This window comes from Crotalus tigris, unplaced genomic scaffold (genome assembly GCF_016545835.1).
Source record: "Crotalus tigris isolate CLP2741 ecotype Arizona unplaced genomic scaffold, ASM1654583v1 scf7180000018103.2265978, whole genome shotgun sequence".
In the NCBI taxonomy this organism is placed as follows: domain Eukaryota; kingdom Metazoa; phylum Chordata; class Lepidosauria; order Squamata; family Viperidae; genus Crotalus; species Crotalus tigris.
The window spans coordinates 460,393-479,926 of NW_024096824.1; the positions used below are offsets into that span (position 1 = coordinate 460,393).

Sequence of the window (19,534 nt, forward strand, 5' to 3'; positions counted from 1 at the left end):
ACATGCATCGTAAAATTGCAGAAATACAAATAGCATTGTTGTCTGTTGAGCTCTCTTACCAGCCTGAAGAACCTAGGCAGAATATACACATCCTTGTGCATATCGCAGACATTTCCAGTTTACCTTCCCTCAAGGGAGACATGGCTCTTGTTCAAGGAGACTCAGATTGCCCTACCTTCTCCCTCTGATAAGATAAAGGTATTTAAAAAGATGGTCTTTTAATAACTTTAGGCAGATTTCTAGAGAAGATGTGAAAAGAGACTGGATAAGGTATGGGGACTTTCATCTTCTCAACTATTTCTGAAAATAGTTTTGGACCTCCAAGAAAATGGAACAGTCTAAAATCAGTTATCACTACCTGAATACATTAATTTAGATACTCAACGCTGTCATCCAATATACACTTGCTTGGGAATAAGTGTGAGTGCTGTAGAACCTACTTCTGTGTAGACTTTATGATAAACCTGTTTAAATATGCAGAAGTAGGGAATCTGTCTCTGCCCAGAAGTTCTTGGAATGCCAATCCCAACATTGCATACTGTATGCCTTTAGCCAAGCTGGCTGGGTTTGCTGGTAGTTCTAGTTCCGGCAGCATCTGGAAGTTTTCAAATTCCCTTAACGGTTTTAACTTGCAGTTTGTTAATCTTTTATATATTATTAAGAAAGAGATTAAATAGAAGCATAACAGTTTTTATTTCTTTTATGTTCATTTTTATCTTTTTTCATTATTCATTTTTCTTTTTTCTTTATCCATTGTAACTATATGTGAATCCTGGGAAATAATATTCAAGACATTTACTGAAAAAGTAATAGGAAATATTGTATTGTAGTTATTACATTACATTATTGCTATATTGTTTGTATGTTTGTGTGTTTTGCTGCTATTCCTGTATTGAAGGAAAAGAAAAGGAAAAGTTAGAAGCTGAAAAACAAAAGGCAGCCATCCTCCTTTTGCCAGAAGAATCATTCATAGAAAAGATGGAGGAAGCAGCCTCATTGCCAGAATCACAGGAGCCGCCACATCCACCTCCATCCCCTGAAACTAAAGCAACTAAAGGTTGGTAGAACTTCATGCATGCTCTCCATTGAAAAACTGATGCTCCAGGATAAGCCATTTTTGGCACCCATTTCTTTATGGTCACTTTTGAATAGTGTATGCTGTCCTTCTTGCCCATGTACAGCTACAAGCAGGTTGCTGGCTTTACAGAGCTCTTTTCAATATAAGGAGATAAGAAGAAAGCACCTTTTAGGTTTAATTTCCTTGGTGAATTCCAAGGCCAGGCCTAGAAAATGTGCAAAAAGACCCCCTGAGAAATTTCATAGTGATGCAGTGGGACAGAACCATAAACAGGAGCAGCATGGAACAAATGTACCCGCTCTGTCCGTAGCATCATATTGTCATGATGCCAAATGAGAGGGACGGTGATGTGTGTATATGTGCATTCATCCAACCGTATAGAGCTTTAGCAATGGAGATATTTTGTAATTTGATTAGGAACCTGCAGTCTTCAGCTGATCGATGAAAAGTAGGATATAAATGTAATTAATAAATAACCAGTGGCAAAAGATAAAAGCAAACAGACAATTTTGTGACAATACTTTTCTATAATTAGATATATGTTGTTATGTAATGTATATAGACTGGGAGCCATGTGGTGTGGAAGTTAAGGTGCAAGACTAGGAGAGGGGATACTCAGGTTCTAGTCCTTCCTTAGGCATGGAAAATAATTGGGTGCTCTTGACTCATTCACTCAGCCCTAATCAGTATCAGGCTCTGTGATGAGCCAGCTGAGAAACAATCCAGAAACATTGTCTCTTCATACATTAATAGTTTTGCAGTAAGAAATAAACAAGTGCAGTGCAAAACCAAATCTTTTTGCTTTCCAAGTAAGGCTGTGTTAGTTAGTTGCCATAACCAGTGCTTTTTTTCTTAAAAAAAAAAAAAAAGGTGCCAGAACTCACACACGTCATACAACCCGCCTTGCCTACCCTACAAGGTTCCATCCCAAAAAGGTGCCGGAACTGCGTTCTGGGCGTTCTATGAGAACAAAAGCCCTGGCCATAACCTAGAATAAAGGTTAAGAAATTGGCAGTCTATAAATATGATCTAGGTACTAGCTTGGGAAGAATGGTCATCTCAATGGAAAGAGACTTTCTCACAAATTTTTCTCTCTGGGCTCATAGATTGTCCCATGCCATATACTTTTTAAAAAAATTAAATGTGAACTCTGTCAATGTGATTTGTACAACATGATTTATGAGTTTGGACTGGATAAGAAACTCCCTTGCAGCTGGGGAATGTGCTTAAACATGTTGACATCCCAGAGGGCAAAGCCTTTAATGTCACAACACTGGAGTGTTTTACTTTTTTTTATGGACCTTTTATATTTGGGCTGACCTCTAGATGGCATAGAGAAAGCTCTATCCCTTTGCTGCCATCTAATAGTTGTATGGAGTTTTGGAACTCAGTTATGGCAAGCCAAATACTGGGAGTCATTAATTTTGACCTTTGTATTAAACAATCCTGGAAAAATTGACAGAGTTAGGAATTGACTTAATGGATTTAATGGGTACATTTAACTCTGCAAGACTTAAAAAATCAATTCAATTGCTTATACATGTTTCATGTCCAGTTTGGGAAGTATTTAAATAACTGTGTAATTCCCCAAACACAGTAAAAGTGTTAAAATATTGGTTTAGTATATAGCATAATTTGAGAATGGTTTGTATAATAAATTGTAATTAGGCATAGCTTGGCATTACAGGAAAACCCAATCATTATTATATTGCCTTTCTCTATCTTACCTCATCTACCATATCAAATTGCTAGAAGCAATAGAGAAAAAATAATTGGTTACATTATTTCCATAATACACTTGAAGTATGGGCCAAAGATTTTCGTTATTATTCCTGATCAATAATTTCCACATCTGTTCAGCATTCATCTCAACTGTTTTCTCCTTTCCACTGTCTTATGATTTGATGAGCTAATGAAATTGGTAGAGAAAGCAGAAACTAACAATGATCATAATTACTAGTTACTGCTTAGGTTCAGGCAACTTGTTTGGTTATTGAATTAAACCATATTGGAATTCACAAAATACAGTGAAATCTGGGTTTGTTGTGAAAATTCAGTTGCTAGACCTTTAACTGATTTGGTAATATGTATTATTCAACCCAACTACTATGAGCCAAAATATTTCTTTATTTGGGAAGTTATTTCCAAGCTCCCTTTTATTTGAGTCAAATACTAGATAGGAGAAAAATCTTAACTTAACAAAAGCAAGGTAATATATCTCAAAATATTTCAAATCTATATTAAATGTCTACAGAGACTACTCCATCAGAGTTACCTGCTAAAGGTAAAAAGGGAAAGAAAGATGAAACAGTCAAAGGAAAAGAATCAGGAGCTAAATCAGGTGAGAATAATTTTGTTGTTAAGTTTGTTGATTACAATATATTCTTGACTGAATAATCAAAATAGAGTTGACAAAGAGAAGACAATACTTTTCATAAAAATGAAAATTTTTAATTTTAATTTTAATTTTAAAATTAATTTTAATCCTGAATGAGTATTATTGTACTTTGTGAGACTTCAATTTAGGATGTGAGTAAAAGTATTCTATGTTGGTTTGGAAAATAGTCTCTCAAATAGAGATCCCAGTTTATGTAGGATGAAATAAAACTGGGCTTTGGATGCACTTAGTTCACCTGCACAAAATGTGCAAAAATTGACCTGTACTGTATTTATGGTTAGCACGAAAACTTCATGTGGCATGAAAACAATTCAGGCTGATAATGGAATAAATTGTAGCTTTGGCAGACATATTTGTAAAGGACTGTATTCTATTTGCTGACTGAATTTCCTGGTAGGCATTTTAAATCTGGAAATGGGAATTAATACATTGTGATAGAGGCCTCTGATATTTAAAATATATATTTACACGGTCAACAAATCAGATGAAAAATCAATACTGAAAAAATTAAGTTGGCAGAATTTAGGTATATTTCCAGCTTGCTTGTGGTTCTCCCTTCTCATACTGTATTCCCCTTCTCATACTGTATTCATGATGATGTCCCAGAGGTATAAACAAAAAGTGTAGCACACTTATTTAAAAGTTGTTATCTGTCACGCTATGTCATCCAAATACAAACATTTGGATTTAGGAAGATACTAATTGAATGAATAAATGACAGGTTATTTTTTGATATGAATTAAACAGTTATTATATGTTGGCATTGACATTGAGGGACTAGGTCAAATAGCCCAATAACCAGATTCTTTTGCATCAGAATCTCAAGTGTAATTGAGCACAAGGGAGATGACCAGAAGTTCAGACCCAAAATTGAAAAAAAATGTTTTGGGGAACAGGTGACGTGATAATTTAGTAAGCAAGAGCAAAGAAGTTACAAGGAGTACAAAGAATCTCCAAAAAATCCCTTCCAGTGCAAGAACTAATGGAACAGTAGTAAAATTGGTTGCCAGCATGTGATGGGAAGCATGAGAAATCCAGATAGGATCATAAAAGGATCATAAATAACTAGTTCCCACTCTACTACATATTAATCATATATTGTGCTAAATGTCTAAAACTTCTACCTTTTCATTTGTTGCAACTGTTCAAAGACTTACTGTCTAGAAGAAGATGAATCCTGAAAAAAATGAAGTCTGGGTCTAAGACAAGGGTGTTAAACTCGATTGTATCATGTGATGTATCACAACTTTTTTGCCTTTGCAGAGCCGGGGTGGACTTGGCCCGTGCATGACACATCTGGCCCATGGGCTGCCAGTTTGGCACACCTGGTGTAAGATGTTTAATAGGGCAAGAAGCCCAAGGAGAAAGTTTAGTGCAAGCTTGTATATAGATAGTAAGTCTTCCTAGGGTGGCCAAATCTCATTTTCTTTCCTTCCCAAGAAACTTTACAAGATCTTTTCATATACAGACATAAACATAAGCATATATTTACATAAATAAATATACATATAAGACTATGATCAAAGTCAAAGTCCCCAAATATTGGTCCAGAAAACGCATTTATAATGATGATGGCAGCTTGCCATGAGAGTAAGACATCAATATTTCTATACCATAAGCCAGTCTAAAGATACCATTCTCTATGGTTCTTAGGTCATTTCTTCTCATCTTCTCCCTGATAAAAATGCATTTTTCTTTTCTTTGTATTTAAGGAACTCCACGAGGAAGAGGACAGGCATCTTCCCCTGAAGACATGTTGCCTGCTGATACCATTGAACCACCTCCAATCAAACCTGGGTCAAGCGAATGGATTTACCGTGATGATCCATTACCCCAAGTAAGCTGTCCAGAAATAGCAGTTCATGATGATCCTTTCCTTCCCTTCCCTTCCCTTCCCTTCCCTTCCCTTCTCTTCCCTTCCCTTCCTTACAAAGTTCACTGATCAGAAATATATTTTGTGATCCAGATCCACCTCCAGATTAGACATCGTGTCTAAGAATTCCAGCATGTCTAAGAATTCCATGTAGTTCCAACACTTCTAGAGCAGTGGTTCTCAACCTGTGGGTCAGGACCCCATTTGGGGTCGAACAACCATTTCACGGGGGTCGCCAAACAACGCAGTCCGCCATTTTTTTCCCCTTTTCCTTAGCTGTGCTACTCCCTTTTATTCTATTGGCTTTTGAAAGCCAATAGAATAGAGTCTCTTGAATAGAGTCTAATTCTATTGGCTTTCAAAAGCCAATAGGAATTATCCAGGCTGTCTCTGACCTGCTGAGCCCACCAAAAGTTCCATTCTGCAAACGGTGCTGCACCAGTTGAGTAGTCCTCGACTTACGACCGGTTGAGTAGTCCTCGACTTACAACTGGTTGGGGGGCGTGGCATTAAAAGGTTGAGAACCACTGTTCTAGAGGACAAGTGTATCAAGCTGAAAAAAATTGGTTTATTTTTTATTTTTTTAATTTTGAAAGAAATCTTTGCCATATTTTATACAGTACTAGATTGATTTGTATACATTCCGCAACTAGCTAAGAATGGCTCTTACCTTCTATCTTGCTAGCTCAGCATGACGTCATGATGGGTCAAATGTTATATAAAAATAAAACTTTTGAGAAAAGTAAGTTTTTAATATCTCTCAGTATTTGTCTCCTGCTGTTTCAAGGAAATCAAATCCGACTCTGTCAGCATTGTCTAACGACGGCGTTAAGACATAATTTATGCTGAGTAATAGTGACCAACTCAAATAGCTAGATTCATACATCATTGTAAACTTTAAATCTAGAAGGTACAACTGCTTTCTAACTTAGGCAGAGCTGCCACCATCTCCTCTTCTCTTATTTTGGTATGGAAATTCCAAGACTAGGGAATTTTGGGATGTTTAGAGTGAAACACAATCCATTCTTTTTTTACATACTTCCCATTTGGTATAGCTACCTATACAGTAAACTTGATCAAGCACTCTAGTGAAGAAATATAAAAAGAGAATAAAATCAATGCAGTATAATAAATAAACTTGATAGCAGGTCAGTTATTGCCTGGGTTTATTTAGCAGGTGAGAATAAATAAGAAATAACTTTCTTATCAGAAAGCCTTGCACACAGGCCAAGAGGACCTTGGCTGATACATGACCAGAGGGTACATAAGACATACTCCCTTTCCCTTGACATTTAAGATAGGCAATGTATAAATAAATACACGTTAATTCTGTATTTTTACAACTTAACAGGAAGTGGCAGAATTCTTAGCTCCTTACTGGGAAGCAATAGAGAAAACATATGTCAATAACATCAAAGCAACACTTCGATGCCTCAGAGATGAGCAACATGTTATTATTCATTACCTGTCAGACATAAGGTGAGTGTTGGGACTGTTTGACTCAAAGAAACTTCGTCGTGTCCCTTTTTGTCTTCCAACCCCCTGTATGGACTTTCATTTCACTGTTCACAGAAACCATTTCAAGGACTATTTGAAGCGTCCAGACCACAAGCAGGAATTTGTGACTCAGTGGCAAGTTGATTATAATTCAGTGACTGATGACTTATGGGATGATGATGAGACAAAAGAAGAACTGCATCAAAGAGTGACTGTAAGAATTAACTAAAAGTAGGAGATGATTTACTAATTCATAGCAAGTTGGTTTTGTTTCTTGCTAAGATGAATGAGGCATTGTAGGGAATTATATTTCAAGGTTTTATTTCTAAACAGCTTCCACTGAAGTGAACTAGTGTCAGAAACATTATTTTTACCAATTCTCATTCCATGAAAGACCATTAGTTTATCCATTTTTTTTTTCAAAGCGATTCTTGAAAAAGAAAAAACTTGGGGAAGAATTTGGAAGTAGAATATGGAGTTTATTTAAATTTCCAGGTGGTCCTCGACTTACAACCACAATTGAGCCCCAAATTTTTTTGTTCAGTGAGACATTTAAGTGAGTTTTACCCCATTTTATGACCTTTCTTGCCACAATTGTTAAGTGAATCACTGCAGTTATTAATATGGTTGTTAAGTGAACCTGGTTTCCCCATTGACCTTGCTTGTCAGAAGGTTCCAAAAGATGATCACATGACCTTGGAACACTGCAACTGTCATTGATATGGGTCAGTTGCCAAGCGTCTGAATTTTGATCATATGACTCGGGATGCTGCAACGATCGTAAGTGTGAAAAATGGTCATAAGTTACTTTTTCAATGCTGTTGTAACTTCAAACGGTCACTAAATGAATTGTTGTAAATTGAGGACTCCCTGTACTGTTTTTCCACTAGACATCAAGGATTAAGCATTATGTTTGAAAAGACAGCTTTCTGACTTTACCTAGTGACATCCCTCTCCCAAAGGAGATTGTATGTTCCATAGAATAAATATATTTTCATGATGAGATTAGTTAACCAATTAATGAATTCTATGGTTCATTGAGTATAGGACTATTTATTTGCCCCCAATGTGCTCTTAAATCTGCCAGTGAGCAGGTTTCCTTCATGTAGGGCAGAAAGCACTACCAGGTTCTTAGTTTATGGTATCTAGCAAGAATCTAAAGATGAAAAGACTAAAAACTGGCTTATCTCTGAAGACACACAGTAAATGTGGCTACTGACCACAACACCTGCTTAGGTTACTGGGAATGACAAGTTTGTTGTCTCACCTTTCCAAGCAGTTTGGTGAGTCAGATAAAAAGGAGAAAGGAACAGCAAGTTTGTCTTAAGCAAAGCAGTGCTTAAAACCTCATTGAGTTGAATGCAATAATTTCCCACACTGTGGTGGAAAGTGGCGCTTTTTTAAAAAAAAGAAAAAGTCTCTTTTTCAAACCATGATAAACTACTGCGATGTAGGCAATGAAGTCATATCATTTCCTATTTAATGGGGAAAACTCAACAGTAGAAATATGCACTCAAACTCTGCATGCAAACATGCAAATGGACTAGCAATATAATACTTTCAGTCTTCCCTATATTATTTCTTTTGCAAGTAAAGTATGTTTTCATATAATTCTGAAAACTTCTGTAGAAAGAAAGTATCCAAGTCACATTCACAATTCACCTTTGCATGTGATGCACATTCCAGAATCTGTAGAGGATACTAGATCCATACTGGCAGCTTTTATCTCCCACCAGCCCCCCCACCACCATCAAAAAGTCCCATCTAGTCCTTTATTTTTGCAGACAGCAACAATTCTGGCAAGGAGAGACTGCAGACTCCATTAAAAAAAAATGTGTTTTGAGATTTTGTAACAATATGTTTTTGTATCAGTTGCATTGAAATCATGAAAATCTACTGGTTTCTATATGGTTTTGTACATATAAGGCAGGGATACACCATATTTTTGACTTTGAGAACCACATTTGATCACTAAGTTCAGTGTAAACATAAACATTTAATTTGATTCATTGATTTAATATGGTTTGTGTCCATTGTCTATAAATTTGCACTCCTTAAGTCACCTTTAAAATTGCATTTTGATTATATTTAGAGTGATCCTTAGTCCCAGTTTGTGTAAAAGTGGGCAATGTAGCAGTTGATATCTGCAGTGGAATTGCATTTAGCTATTTTTTGGGATGGGCAGGGAGGATTGGGATAAAACATTTTTGATGTTTCAGAACATTATAAGTTAAAAAAATATTTTTTAGGATTTAAGGGATCGTTTGTGGGATATCTGTGAAAACAGGAGAGATGAAGCTGAGCAAGAACGTTGTGATATCATGAACGATGGCTGGTTGCCAGACCGAATTGGGCTTCTGATGAACCACATCTTCTCACTTATGCAGGTCTGAAATAGAACTTAAACGATAGAAGGAGCTTTGCATTTTCATGTGTTATGAACTTTTGGCTGAAGCTAGGAATAACTAGGTTATTAGAAAAACAGCTATTATAATTGATATTTTTCGCTATTCAAATGTATAGGTTTCTACATTTTGTGCTATTTGTTGCTTGGAGTGTTATTAAGTAACAGTTCTATAATCCACTTGCAGTGAAAACCTCTGGCTACATAGAAGATGAATGTTCAAAACTGCATTACAACATGGATGTCACATTCACATTGTATAGCACAATCTGTTGGATACCAAATCACATTTCTCATTGCAATCTTTATTGTGCCTTCCAAATACCACATGTATAAACTCTGGCATGTGTAAACTCTTAGATCGTTGATAGAGTTTTAGCTTTGTGTGACTAGATAGCTTTGCCTGTCCGAACAAGAATCCATAGTGCAAGTCTGGCCACAGGCAATAGCTTCAAATCAATAACCAATTTGGAGGTGAACTATGAAAGGACACCAACATACACACACAAACAATGACACCACCACCAGTCTATTCTTATTCTCTTGCCATCTTTCAAAATATATGAATCCTAAAGGTGAATGTCTTCTCCCTGTGCCACTGGGCAGATATAATGAAATGGAAAAACATAATATCATAATTGACTATTAAATTTAACCCGCTGCCTATCCCCAACAAAATCTGTCCAGCTTTTGTTTGAAGTCATCCAAAGAAGATGAACCCAATATTCATTAAGTGTATCTCAAAAAGAATCAGATTCAAGCATCCTGGTTCTTCATGTGCCTGACCTCAGGGTTGGCATCATTATCTGTAGGCCCATAATGGATCTTGAATGAGGCATATAGGAGGAATATTAGATATAAATGCAACAAATTTCCCAAAAAAGGTTTGATAGCATTAGGACAGATAATGTCATGTAACTTTATCTTTATTGTATTGTATCTTGTATTGTTTCTTGTTCAATCCCAAGACCCCTGGATTGGCAAGTGCTAGATACAGATTTAAGGGCTTTAAGCTGAAACTTTTGACCTGATAGTAGTCCTACTCAACTGGATTTTTATATTGTGGTTCCTCTTTCTTTCTGTCTCTGTTTCCCCCCTTTTGAGATTGTGGTTCTGTGACTTTTCCCATGAATACATGGCACTGTTTTTTTACTTTTCAGTTATATATTTAGCGGCTTTTAGTCTAATAATAAATCAAAAGCATGACAGGTGCATAAAGTTTGGTCTCAGATGTACAGATTCTGTGAACCTGGCAAATTATACTTGACATTATTTTTCTTGTTGGATTTAAGTATCATTGTAGAAAGAAACTAAAGTGTTAATTGAAGAATTATTGAGTGAAATTTGTCATTTAGGCCCAAACCAGATGGTTTTGGACAATTATTCATATTTTTGCTCTATTCTGTAGAATCTATAGACAAACAAGACCATTATTACTTGTTCCGTATATCGTGGTTTAGTGTTACATTCACTGTATTTTCACCAATGCTAATCACAAATAATAGCTGCTATTTACAATATATATAGTATAACTTGTTAAAACATTTGTTAAAACTTTCATGGTTGATGTTGAAATACATCATTTTTTAAGGTAGGGAAATCACACATACAGATAATTAATGATGCATACAATCTTATGACTACTTAATTATGATTTTTAAAATATGTTCAGCTTGTGTCAGGTCTATTGGCTTAGCTACAGTATCATAAATCTCCAAGATGAGTAACAGTATAATTTAGTGGATATTTAATTAACATACAGTTAAAACCCATGGTGTTACAATAACAATAATAGAGTTGGAAGGGACCTTTGAGGTGCTCTAGTCTAACCCCCTGCTCAGGCAGGAAACCCTATACCATTTCAGACAAGTGGTTGTCCAGTCTCTTCTTAAAAATTTCCATTGTTGGAGCATTCACAACTTCTGGAGGCAGGTTGTTCCACTGATTAATTGTTCTAACTGTCAGGAAAATTCTCCTTAGTTCTAGGTTGCTTCTTACTTTGATTAGTTTCCATCCATTACTTCTTGTCCTGCCTTCAGGTGCTTTGGAGAATAGCTTGACTCCCTCTTCTTTGTGGCAACCCCTGAGATATTGGAACACTGCTATCATGTTCCCCCTAGTCCTTCTCTTCATTAAACTAGACATACCCAATTCCAGCAACTGTTCTTTATATGTTTTAGCCTCCAGTCCCCTAATCATCTTTGTTGCTCTTCTCTGCACTCCTTCTAGAGTCTCAACTTCTTTTTTATATTGTGGTGACCAAAACTGGATTTAGTATTCCAAGTGTGGCCTTACCAAGGCATTATAAAGTGTTTTAACACTATTAACATGTAGCTCAAATATAAAAAAAACTGGGCACTAGCTCCCTTGTTCCAAAATGTTAGAACCCAAATTGTAAAGATGAGTAGGGCTTGTTTTAAGAATAGATTTCTAACATCAGTATAGATGTGTAGATGTTGTAAAATTGTCTTGCATTTTCAGAGGGATAAGAGGATTAATTGTTTTGTTTTCTTTGGACATCATAAAGAATGAAATGGACCGTTTCCAAGATACCAAAAAACTTCTGCATGACTATTATAGAGCAATGGAAGGCAAAATTCCAACAGACACAAGTTCCGACTTTACCAGAATACCATTGATAGATCTTACGGAAAGAAAACTATCTCTGGAAGAGAGCAAGATGAAAATGTATGTTAAAAATGGCAGAACTGCACTAATTAATAGATATGTTTGTATTGGAGAACATGTAAATAGGAGAAAGAATACTTGTATGAATGTACTTCCATTATATATGAAACATCTGCTTTACAACGGGGTGTATGTGTTTGATATAAAACACCTGTATGTGAGGCCCTGGAAAACCAGGGCCAGTCAAATAACACAATAATAGCTAAATGAAAATGGAGTGGTCAGAAACCCAAGGCAGTCTCCTTGAAGACTGGCCACAGGGAATACTCAACAATTGTTGGTAGGTTGTAATTTTCAGTGAGACAGGGGAAATGGTTAAATACATGATTGGAGATATATTAGTCATTATTAACTAATTAAAATAAAAGCAATACACCTAAATAGATACTAATTTGAATTAAAACAATATGAAAATGAATTTTCAAGAACTCTTCACCAAGCAAGATGATGCAAGAAACAAGAAAATCCAAAATTTAATTTGCCCGCTAAATATCCTATGGACGATGGGAGAACTTGCAACTTGTGACTCACTCTTGGGCAACGCTGCAAGTGTAGCCAACCCAAACGTCAGTCACAGTTTTGATGCTAGTGCCACAATGTCCATTAAAACCTTTATAGAAATATACTCAATATACTAAAAATACAGCATCTGAGGAAGCAAGACTCAACCTGTTACTTATCTCTTTCTTTTTTTTTCTTTCTCTAAGAATACCTATGATTGCTCACAGATCTCCTTCACCAGAAGTTAACAGAGAAAGGATCAAATTGATTCCAGTTAAACTCAAGGACGATCTGTTTACAGAAAGTGTAATATTTAATTTCGGCCCAGATGAGAAACTGCTCACAGAGACATGGCATCATATTGTAACAACTATATCTTCCATGGTAGGTAAAGCCTTTATTTAAAGAGATGAGTCACAGGTGCGTGAGGATAGAAGAGAGAAACAAAATGTGTGCATGATGTTGGAATTCTGGAACCAGGTCCTCGCTTCTTTTTAGGCGGTCTCTCGTAACTTTGTACAGTTGCTAAGTGAGTGGTGGTTAAGCAAGGGCTACCTATAGTCTTGCTCAAAAAACATCTTCACCACAGTTCTACTTTAATGCTCCTAATATTTCTATTAATAAATGTTGGTATATAAAATTTCAGGTGAGTTCTGAAATACAGTCAAAAGAAGCGGAAGAGGAGAAGGAACGGCTTCAGGAGGAAATGAAGGAAAAAGAGCGCCTCAAATCTTCGCAAACGGTTGCTGGCAAAGGTGGAAAGGAAGGGAAAGGGAAAGGAGGAAAAGGCGAAAAGGAAGCAAAAGGTGGGAAAGAAGCAAAAGATGGGAAAGACGTCAAAGAAAAGGACAGCAAAGATGCCAAAAAAGGAAAAAAGAAAGGTAAACAAAGTGTAGTGATATATCGTGATCCTATACAGAGCAGGACCAGCAAACAGATACTAGAGGAGCATGAAACGAGTCTTGTCTGTACAATCGTAAAGCTTCTCTGCATCTTCCAGATGTAATGGAAACGAAACTCCAGAATTCTTAGGTTGTACTTCCAGGGCACATTCAGAAGTGCCAGGTTAAGGAGGAATGGTCTAGCTGAGGCAATACCAACAGATACTTTTATGGAACGTGGGAGGGAGTTTCCTCCTTTTGCCCCAAACTCAGAAAGTGTTGGGATTAGTTTTTTGTCCTGAAACTTGCTAAGATCCAGTAGATCAGGGGTCTTCAACCTTGGCAACTTTTAAGACTTGTGGGCTTCAGCTTTCAGAATTCCTCAGCCAGCTATGCTGGCTGAGGAATTCTGGAAGCTGAAGCCCACAAATCTTAAAATTGTCAAGGTTGCAGACCCCTGCAGTAGATTATTAACTCTGGGGAGGAAGCATACACACACTGAAAACATCTGATTGCAAATACATGCTCAGAAACCTTTCAGGGAAGTGGGGTGCTTTATTTGAGTTTATTGCTGCAGATCTAACTCATATAATATAGACATCAGAGATGGAAGGAACCTTGGAGGTCTTCTAGACCAACCCCCTGTTCAATCAGGAGACCATTTCAGACAAATGGCTGTCCAGTCTATTCTTAAAATCCTCCAGTGATAGAGCACCTACAACTTTTGAAGGCAAGCTGTTCCACTGGTTGATTGTTCTCACTGTCAGGAAATTTCCCCCGCAGCAACACCAGGCAAACACCTCTTGATAAATGAATGAAGTTCAGACTTTTAAAACAGTTTGTGCATTATAAGTACTTGAACGAAACTCCTTTTTTAGAACTGTCAGAGGGTAACAAGCAAACTTGAGAAGGACTGCACTCACTCCTGCTCTACTCAGATGGGAATGACCTTCACAGAGCTGCTGATACTGAGCTGGGCTATGCACAAGTCTCAAAAGGTGGACTGGCCTTTTGAAACTTGTGCATAGCCTGGCTAAATGCTATCCAAGATGACCTGGCCAGTCATTTCCCCCTTCCAGTCTTGAGGCATCATTCACTTGCAGTGCTCCTAATATTTTGTGCTTGAGCACAAGCGCAGTGCTTGCACTATCTAGAGATGGTGCGTAGACTCAGTGCCAGGACCCAACATAATAAGTACCCCCAGAAAAAGCCACAAAAGGTTAAGTACACATAACTGGACGATAACTACAGAGTGCTCCCATTCTGCCTTGACAATCTGTCTTATCTATGCACTCTTGAGCATGGTCCAACCATTTTCAGGTAATCCTCGACTTGAAACAGTTCATTTAGTGACCGTTCCAAGTTATAACGGCACTGAAAAAAGTGACTTATGACCATTTTTCATATTTACAACATTGTTGTATCTCCATGGTAATATGATCAAAATTCAGACAATTGGCAACTGACTCATATTTATGATGGGTGCAGGGTCCTGTGGTCATATGATCCTCTTTTGCAACCATCTAACAAGCTAAGCCAATGGGGAAGCCAGATTCACTTAATAACCCTGTTACTAACTTAACAACTGCAGTGATTCACTTAACAACTGTGGTAAGAAAGGTTGTAAAATGGGGCAAAATTCACTTGACAACTCTCGCTTTGCAACATAAATTTTGGGCTCAATTGTAGTCGAGGACTACCTGCATTCATTGGGGGAACAAAGCATCACAAAATTTGAGAAATCCTAGATTACTTTATTAGCTGTGTGTTAATACAAAGATAATAACTATTCAAACATTTTTACCTTTAGATTCTTTACAATATTACTTTTTCTTCCAGGTGCACATAGTCCATCTACCACTGAAGTAATAGCAATTCCTTTATCTCCAGAAGAATTAAAGAAGCAAGAACTGAAGCTTAAAATGAAACAGGAATATTTTGCTGCACTGGAGCATGAAGGTATAATTTCTGCAAACAGAATAGCTAAATATCTACCTGTTTAGGGCTGAGAAAATTAAATAAAACCCCAACATGTGTTTTGGAATTCCCAAAAGCGTTGTTTGAAAAGCAACTGGACTTTCTTGTTTTTTTCCCCCTTGAAAACATTTCACTTCTCGTCTAAGAAGCTTCTTGAGTTTAGTTCTTGAGTCCAGTTGCCTTTTGAACCTTTGCACCTTTGCGACAACGATGACCTGGATGATTGAGAATCTCCATAGACATTTGTTTTGGATGTTAACTATATTTGCTTGAACTTTTTTAGGTTCAGGTGTTGATTAATGTGGTTTGGTTTATCCATAGTTTGTTGAATAACCACAATTACTCATGTATTGGGCTTACCATATTTGTGAATCTTGCTATTGTTCATTACTTTAATTCTTTAAGAACAGAAATAAAATGAGGCCAGGTTGTTTTGTGTTAGACTGAACTCTGCACCAAAAACACTGAGGAACATTGCACTGCAGCCAAAAGGCTGGAGTGGCAGAGAAAATTTATCTGTGATATAAACTATGATTAGCTCAAAACATAAAATTTATCTGCGATATACTCATAAACCATAATTAGTTCAAAATATAAGTTCATGAATGAAACTTAATTTAAATTTAAATGCATCACCAAGCCATATTTGAGTATTTGCATCATTGTTGTTAATTGTTAATTGCGAAGTCATATCCGACCCATCGCAACCCCATGGACAACGTTCCTCCAGGCCTTCCTGTCTTCAACCATTTTCTGAAGTCCATTTAAGCTCACATGACCCCAGGACACTGCAACCATCATAAATATGAAACAGTTGCCCAGTATCTGAGTTTTGATCACATGACCATGGGATGTTGAAATGGTTGTAAGTGTGAAAAACGGTCACATAAGTCATTTTTTTCAGTCCTGTTGTAACTTTGAAGGTCACTAAATCAACTGTTATAAGTTGTGGACTTCCTGTACACAGAATTAATTGCTCTGTTTCCTACATAATACTTAATCTAATGAATATTAGAATGTGGTTGGATTTATACTAACTACAAGCCATTTTAAAATAGCGGAGGCTGCAAAATCTCGTCTTGAGCTGTTAAAAGTTAAAGGATTAGCCTTCCTGGATGATCTACAATCAAAGGCAGAAGAAACATACAGAAATATGGAAAAATGGCTTGGAGAGAGATTTCTGGCTGAAATGGCTAGGTAATAAATTGTTTAATAAAGTAATAATATTATGTTACAATAGAGGAAATCAGGTAAAAATCATTAGGCTTAAGCAAAAGACTGAATAAATAAGATGAAGAAATTCTGCATTATCTATACTAAAGACAAACTACAGTTGTGTTTCTATTATTTGGATAAGAACAAATTGTGAATAATAGTTTATGCTTGGGTGTGTATATGTAGTTAAATACTGAGCTTCTGACTGCATGAATTATAGTTTTAAAGTAGCATTTATTGTGAGAAATGAAAGATAGGGGTTTTTTTTCTGAATAGCTGTGAATAGGTTTTTGAATGAGCCCCTGCAATTGTTTACCACTTTACTTTGATTCATTAAGACTTCCATAAATGGAAGGAAATGTCATTTTTTATTTATTCCTTCTGTGTGAAATCCCAAGCAAAACAAAATGAAGACAATCTTTTGGTCTCTCTGCTCCTCTTACATTTTGGCATATCTGAAACTAGTTTTGTTTGTGCTAATCCATAAACTGAAATGCAATCTGGAGAGAGTTATTAAGGTGGGCAATCCCAAACTTTTTCTATCCATATTGTACCTGGAAATGAGAAGTTATCGTGATTTTGTGTCATTCCCATTGGATTTTTCTCCATAAAATGAATACTTCGGTACAGACGTTTTTCAAACATAATAAAAAATTCACTCCAATTTCATAGGAAGTCGAATGACATTTATGAAAATTGGGAGATTCAATCCAGCAAGAGACTTGCTTTATTTTTCCAATACAGGCATTTCAGTAGCTGTTGGCTTCACATGTTCTAGAGAACATATTAGAGATTTTAATAGCATGCCTGGAGTTGAAGAATCCTACTGGTTCTTTTAGGGACAAAGCCAGTAGAAAAATATTAATTGTCAATAAAACTATTAATTTTAGGTTTTGCTACGTTTTTCATTTTCAAGCATTGTGTATCGTTACAGTGTGGATAAATTAATTGGGGTTGCCCGCAATCGTATTGAAGCTTCTTCCAGAATTCAGTTTGAGTTAGTCCTGGAAGGGGTAGATTTCTACGTTAATGGTGATATAAAAATATTTGAAGATCCTCCTCTTCCACATCGTCCCCCATCTGTGGAGACTGCTTCAAACAGTACACTCACTATTTCACAGCTTACTACTCTTCATAAGCAGTTTCTACAGGTGGCACCTAAAGGTAAGAAAATACTTTTCATATAGATTTGTAAAAACATATTAATGACTATTCAAGATTTAAAGTGATTGAAATAGTATATTTGTATCCATAGTATATAAAGTGTTTCTACAAAGGTTAAGAACAGGATAAAATGCTGATTAGTTGTTTAAAATAAAACTTTAGATCTTTTTATACATTAACAATGCAAGTCTACTTTTCTTCACTGCAGTTTCCTGATATTGTTCCTCAACACATTTTTAACATATAGGTCCTTCAATAAAATTTCTTTTGACTTAGCGGTTCTTTTTATATTCAAATTTCAGATGCACCCATCCTTTTTCATGTACACCCAAATGGTGTGTCTTTGCTTTTTTTTAACTAAAAATATGTAGACATTAGGTAACTCTATTCAATAATCTTTCATGTCTCTGTCTAGGCTGTCTTCCAATGTACTGTCTTCTATTTTCCTAATACTTCTATACTGTCTTAATATTTAGCCATATCACATTATATAATATCACATCGCTCTAACAATCCATACATTTTCTTCAAAATAAAGAACCTATTTAATTCAAGGTTCTAAAAAGATTTCAAAGAATTGCTTATAAATGTTATAATATATTTGCTAAATTTTTGTAAATAGGCATTTTTCTAAAAATAATACAAATGCACAAATATATATACTAAATAATAAAAAAGGAAAGATTTTCATGAACTCCACATGATCATAGTTAATTTCTAATATCCATTCATACAATAGGTGAAAAGTTGTATAGGTAGTCCTTGCTTATTGATTATCTCATTTAGCAACCATTTGATGTTACAACAAAAACACTATTGTGGCCAATCCTCACCTTTATGATTGTTGCCCTCACATTTATGACCATATCCCACAGTCATGTGATTGCTATTCAGGCACTTTACAACTAGGCCCATTTACAGCTATCACAGCATCCTGCAATCACATGATCACCACTTGTATGCTTCCCATCTGGCTTAGAGGTATGCAGAATTAATGGAGAACATAGAAATAAAATAGGAAGTTGTGGTCATATGATGTTTTGCTTAACAACCACAGTGATTTGCATAACAACTGAATAGAAGTGATAACATAAGCCCAAAACAAGGATGTGATTTTCCATTTAGTGACCACGGCACTTTGAGACAGAGTTGCCAGTCCCAATTATTGCTAAGCAAGGATTACCTGTAACCCTGATTATTCCTCCTTACAAAAGTATTTTTTCTAGGGATGGAAATGTAATTTATTAGTGTGGTATTTTTTTATATTGTTATTTTAGATAAGCATACCAGGTTGAAATTTCTAAACAGATATATGAACAGTAATATGATTTTCTGAACTTTTCTGAATAGTAGGAAATAGGTTACAATGCCTGCCCTGCAAACAAATACAAAAATGTATGATTAGGAAACAGTACATAGAAAATGGCTGCATTTTCACATGGACTTTTAAAGAATCAATATGAAAATAAGAAAGGACAAAATTACGGTTACAAAAATAACATAATGAGTTAAATCAAACCTGACACATTCATCTCTTGTGACGAAAAGTATTATACGTTGCTAGATATTGTTTGGATAACAAGTCTAGGGAGGGAGCAGAATGATGAAAGTAGCTTTCTACCTTATGATAGAATCCCCGCCCCATTTCAAAACAATGCTGCTTTTATCATTTGGATGAAAGGATGAAGTTTCTGCAGATAACCTGTGTTTAGATTCAACTGGCAGAACATAATTTCCTTCTGTGATAGCTTCATCAGAAACAGGTTGTTCCCCTATAATATCTGAATTAAAAACAAGGTTTCTATTAATAGCAATAGCACTTAGACTTATATACCGCTTCATAGTGCTTTACAGCCCT

The 19,534-nt window shown here is 36.1% G+C and overlaps 1 protein-coding gene across 6 annotated transcripts in view; it reads left to right on the top strand.

Moving 5' to 3' along the window:
• Positions 1-19,534, top strand: part of SPEF2 (sperm flagellar 2) — a 105,658-nt gene that overhangs the window by 55,647 nt on the left and 30,477 nt on the right. For all 6 annotated transcript variants that reach the window (XM_039347874.1, XM_039347870.1, XM_039347871.1 and 3 more), the window contains 12 exons: positions 899-1,057; positions 3,333-3,419; positions 5,189-5,313; positions 6,701-6,828; positions 6,922-7,060; positions 9,096-9,233; positions 11,778-11,938; positions 12,646-12,823; positions 13,086-13,320; positions 15,160-15,279; positions 16,356-16,494; positions 17,447-17,676. In XM_039347874.1, the coding sequence (XP_039203808.1) occupies positions 899-1,057; positions 3,333-3,419; positions 5,189-5,313; positions 6,701-6,828; positions 6,922-7,060; positions 9,096-9,233; positions 11,778-11,938; positions 12,646-12,823; positions 13,086-13,320; positions 15,160-15,279; positions 16,356-16,494; positions 17,447-17,676 (1,839 nt within the window). The remainder of the gene's footprint in view (positions 1-898; positions 1,058-3,332; positions 3,420-5,188; positions 5,314-6,700; positions 6,829-6,921; positions 7,061-9,095; positions 9,234-11,777; positions 11,939-12,645; positions 12,824-13,085; positions 13,321-15,159; positions 15,280-16,355; positions 16,495-17,446; positions 17,677-19,534) is intronic.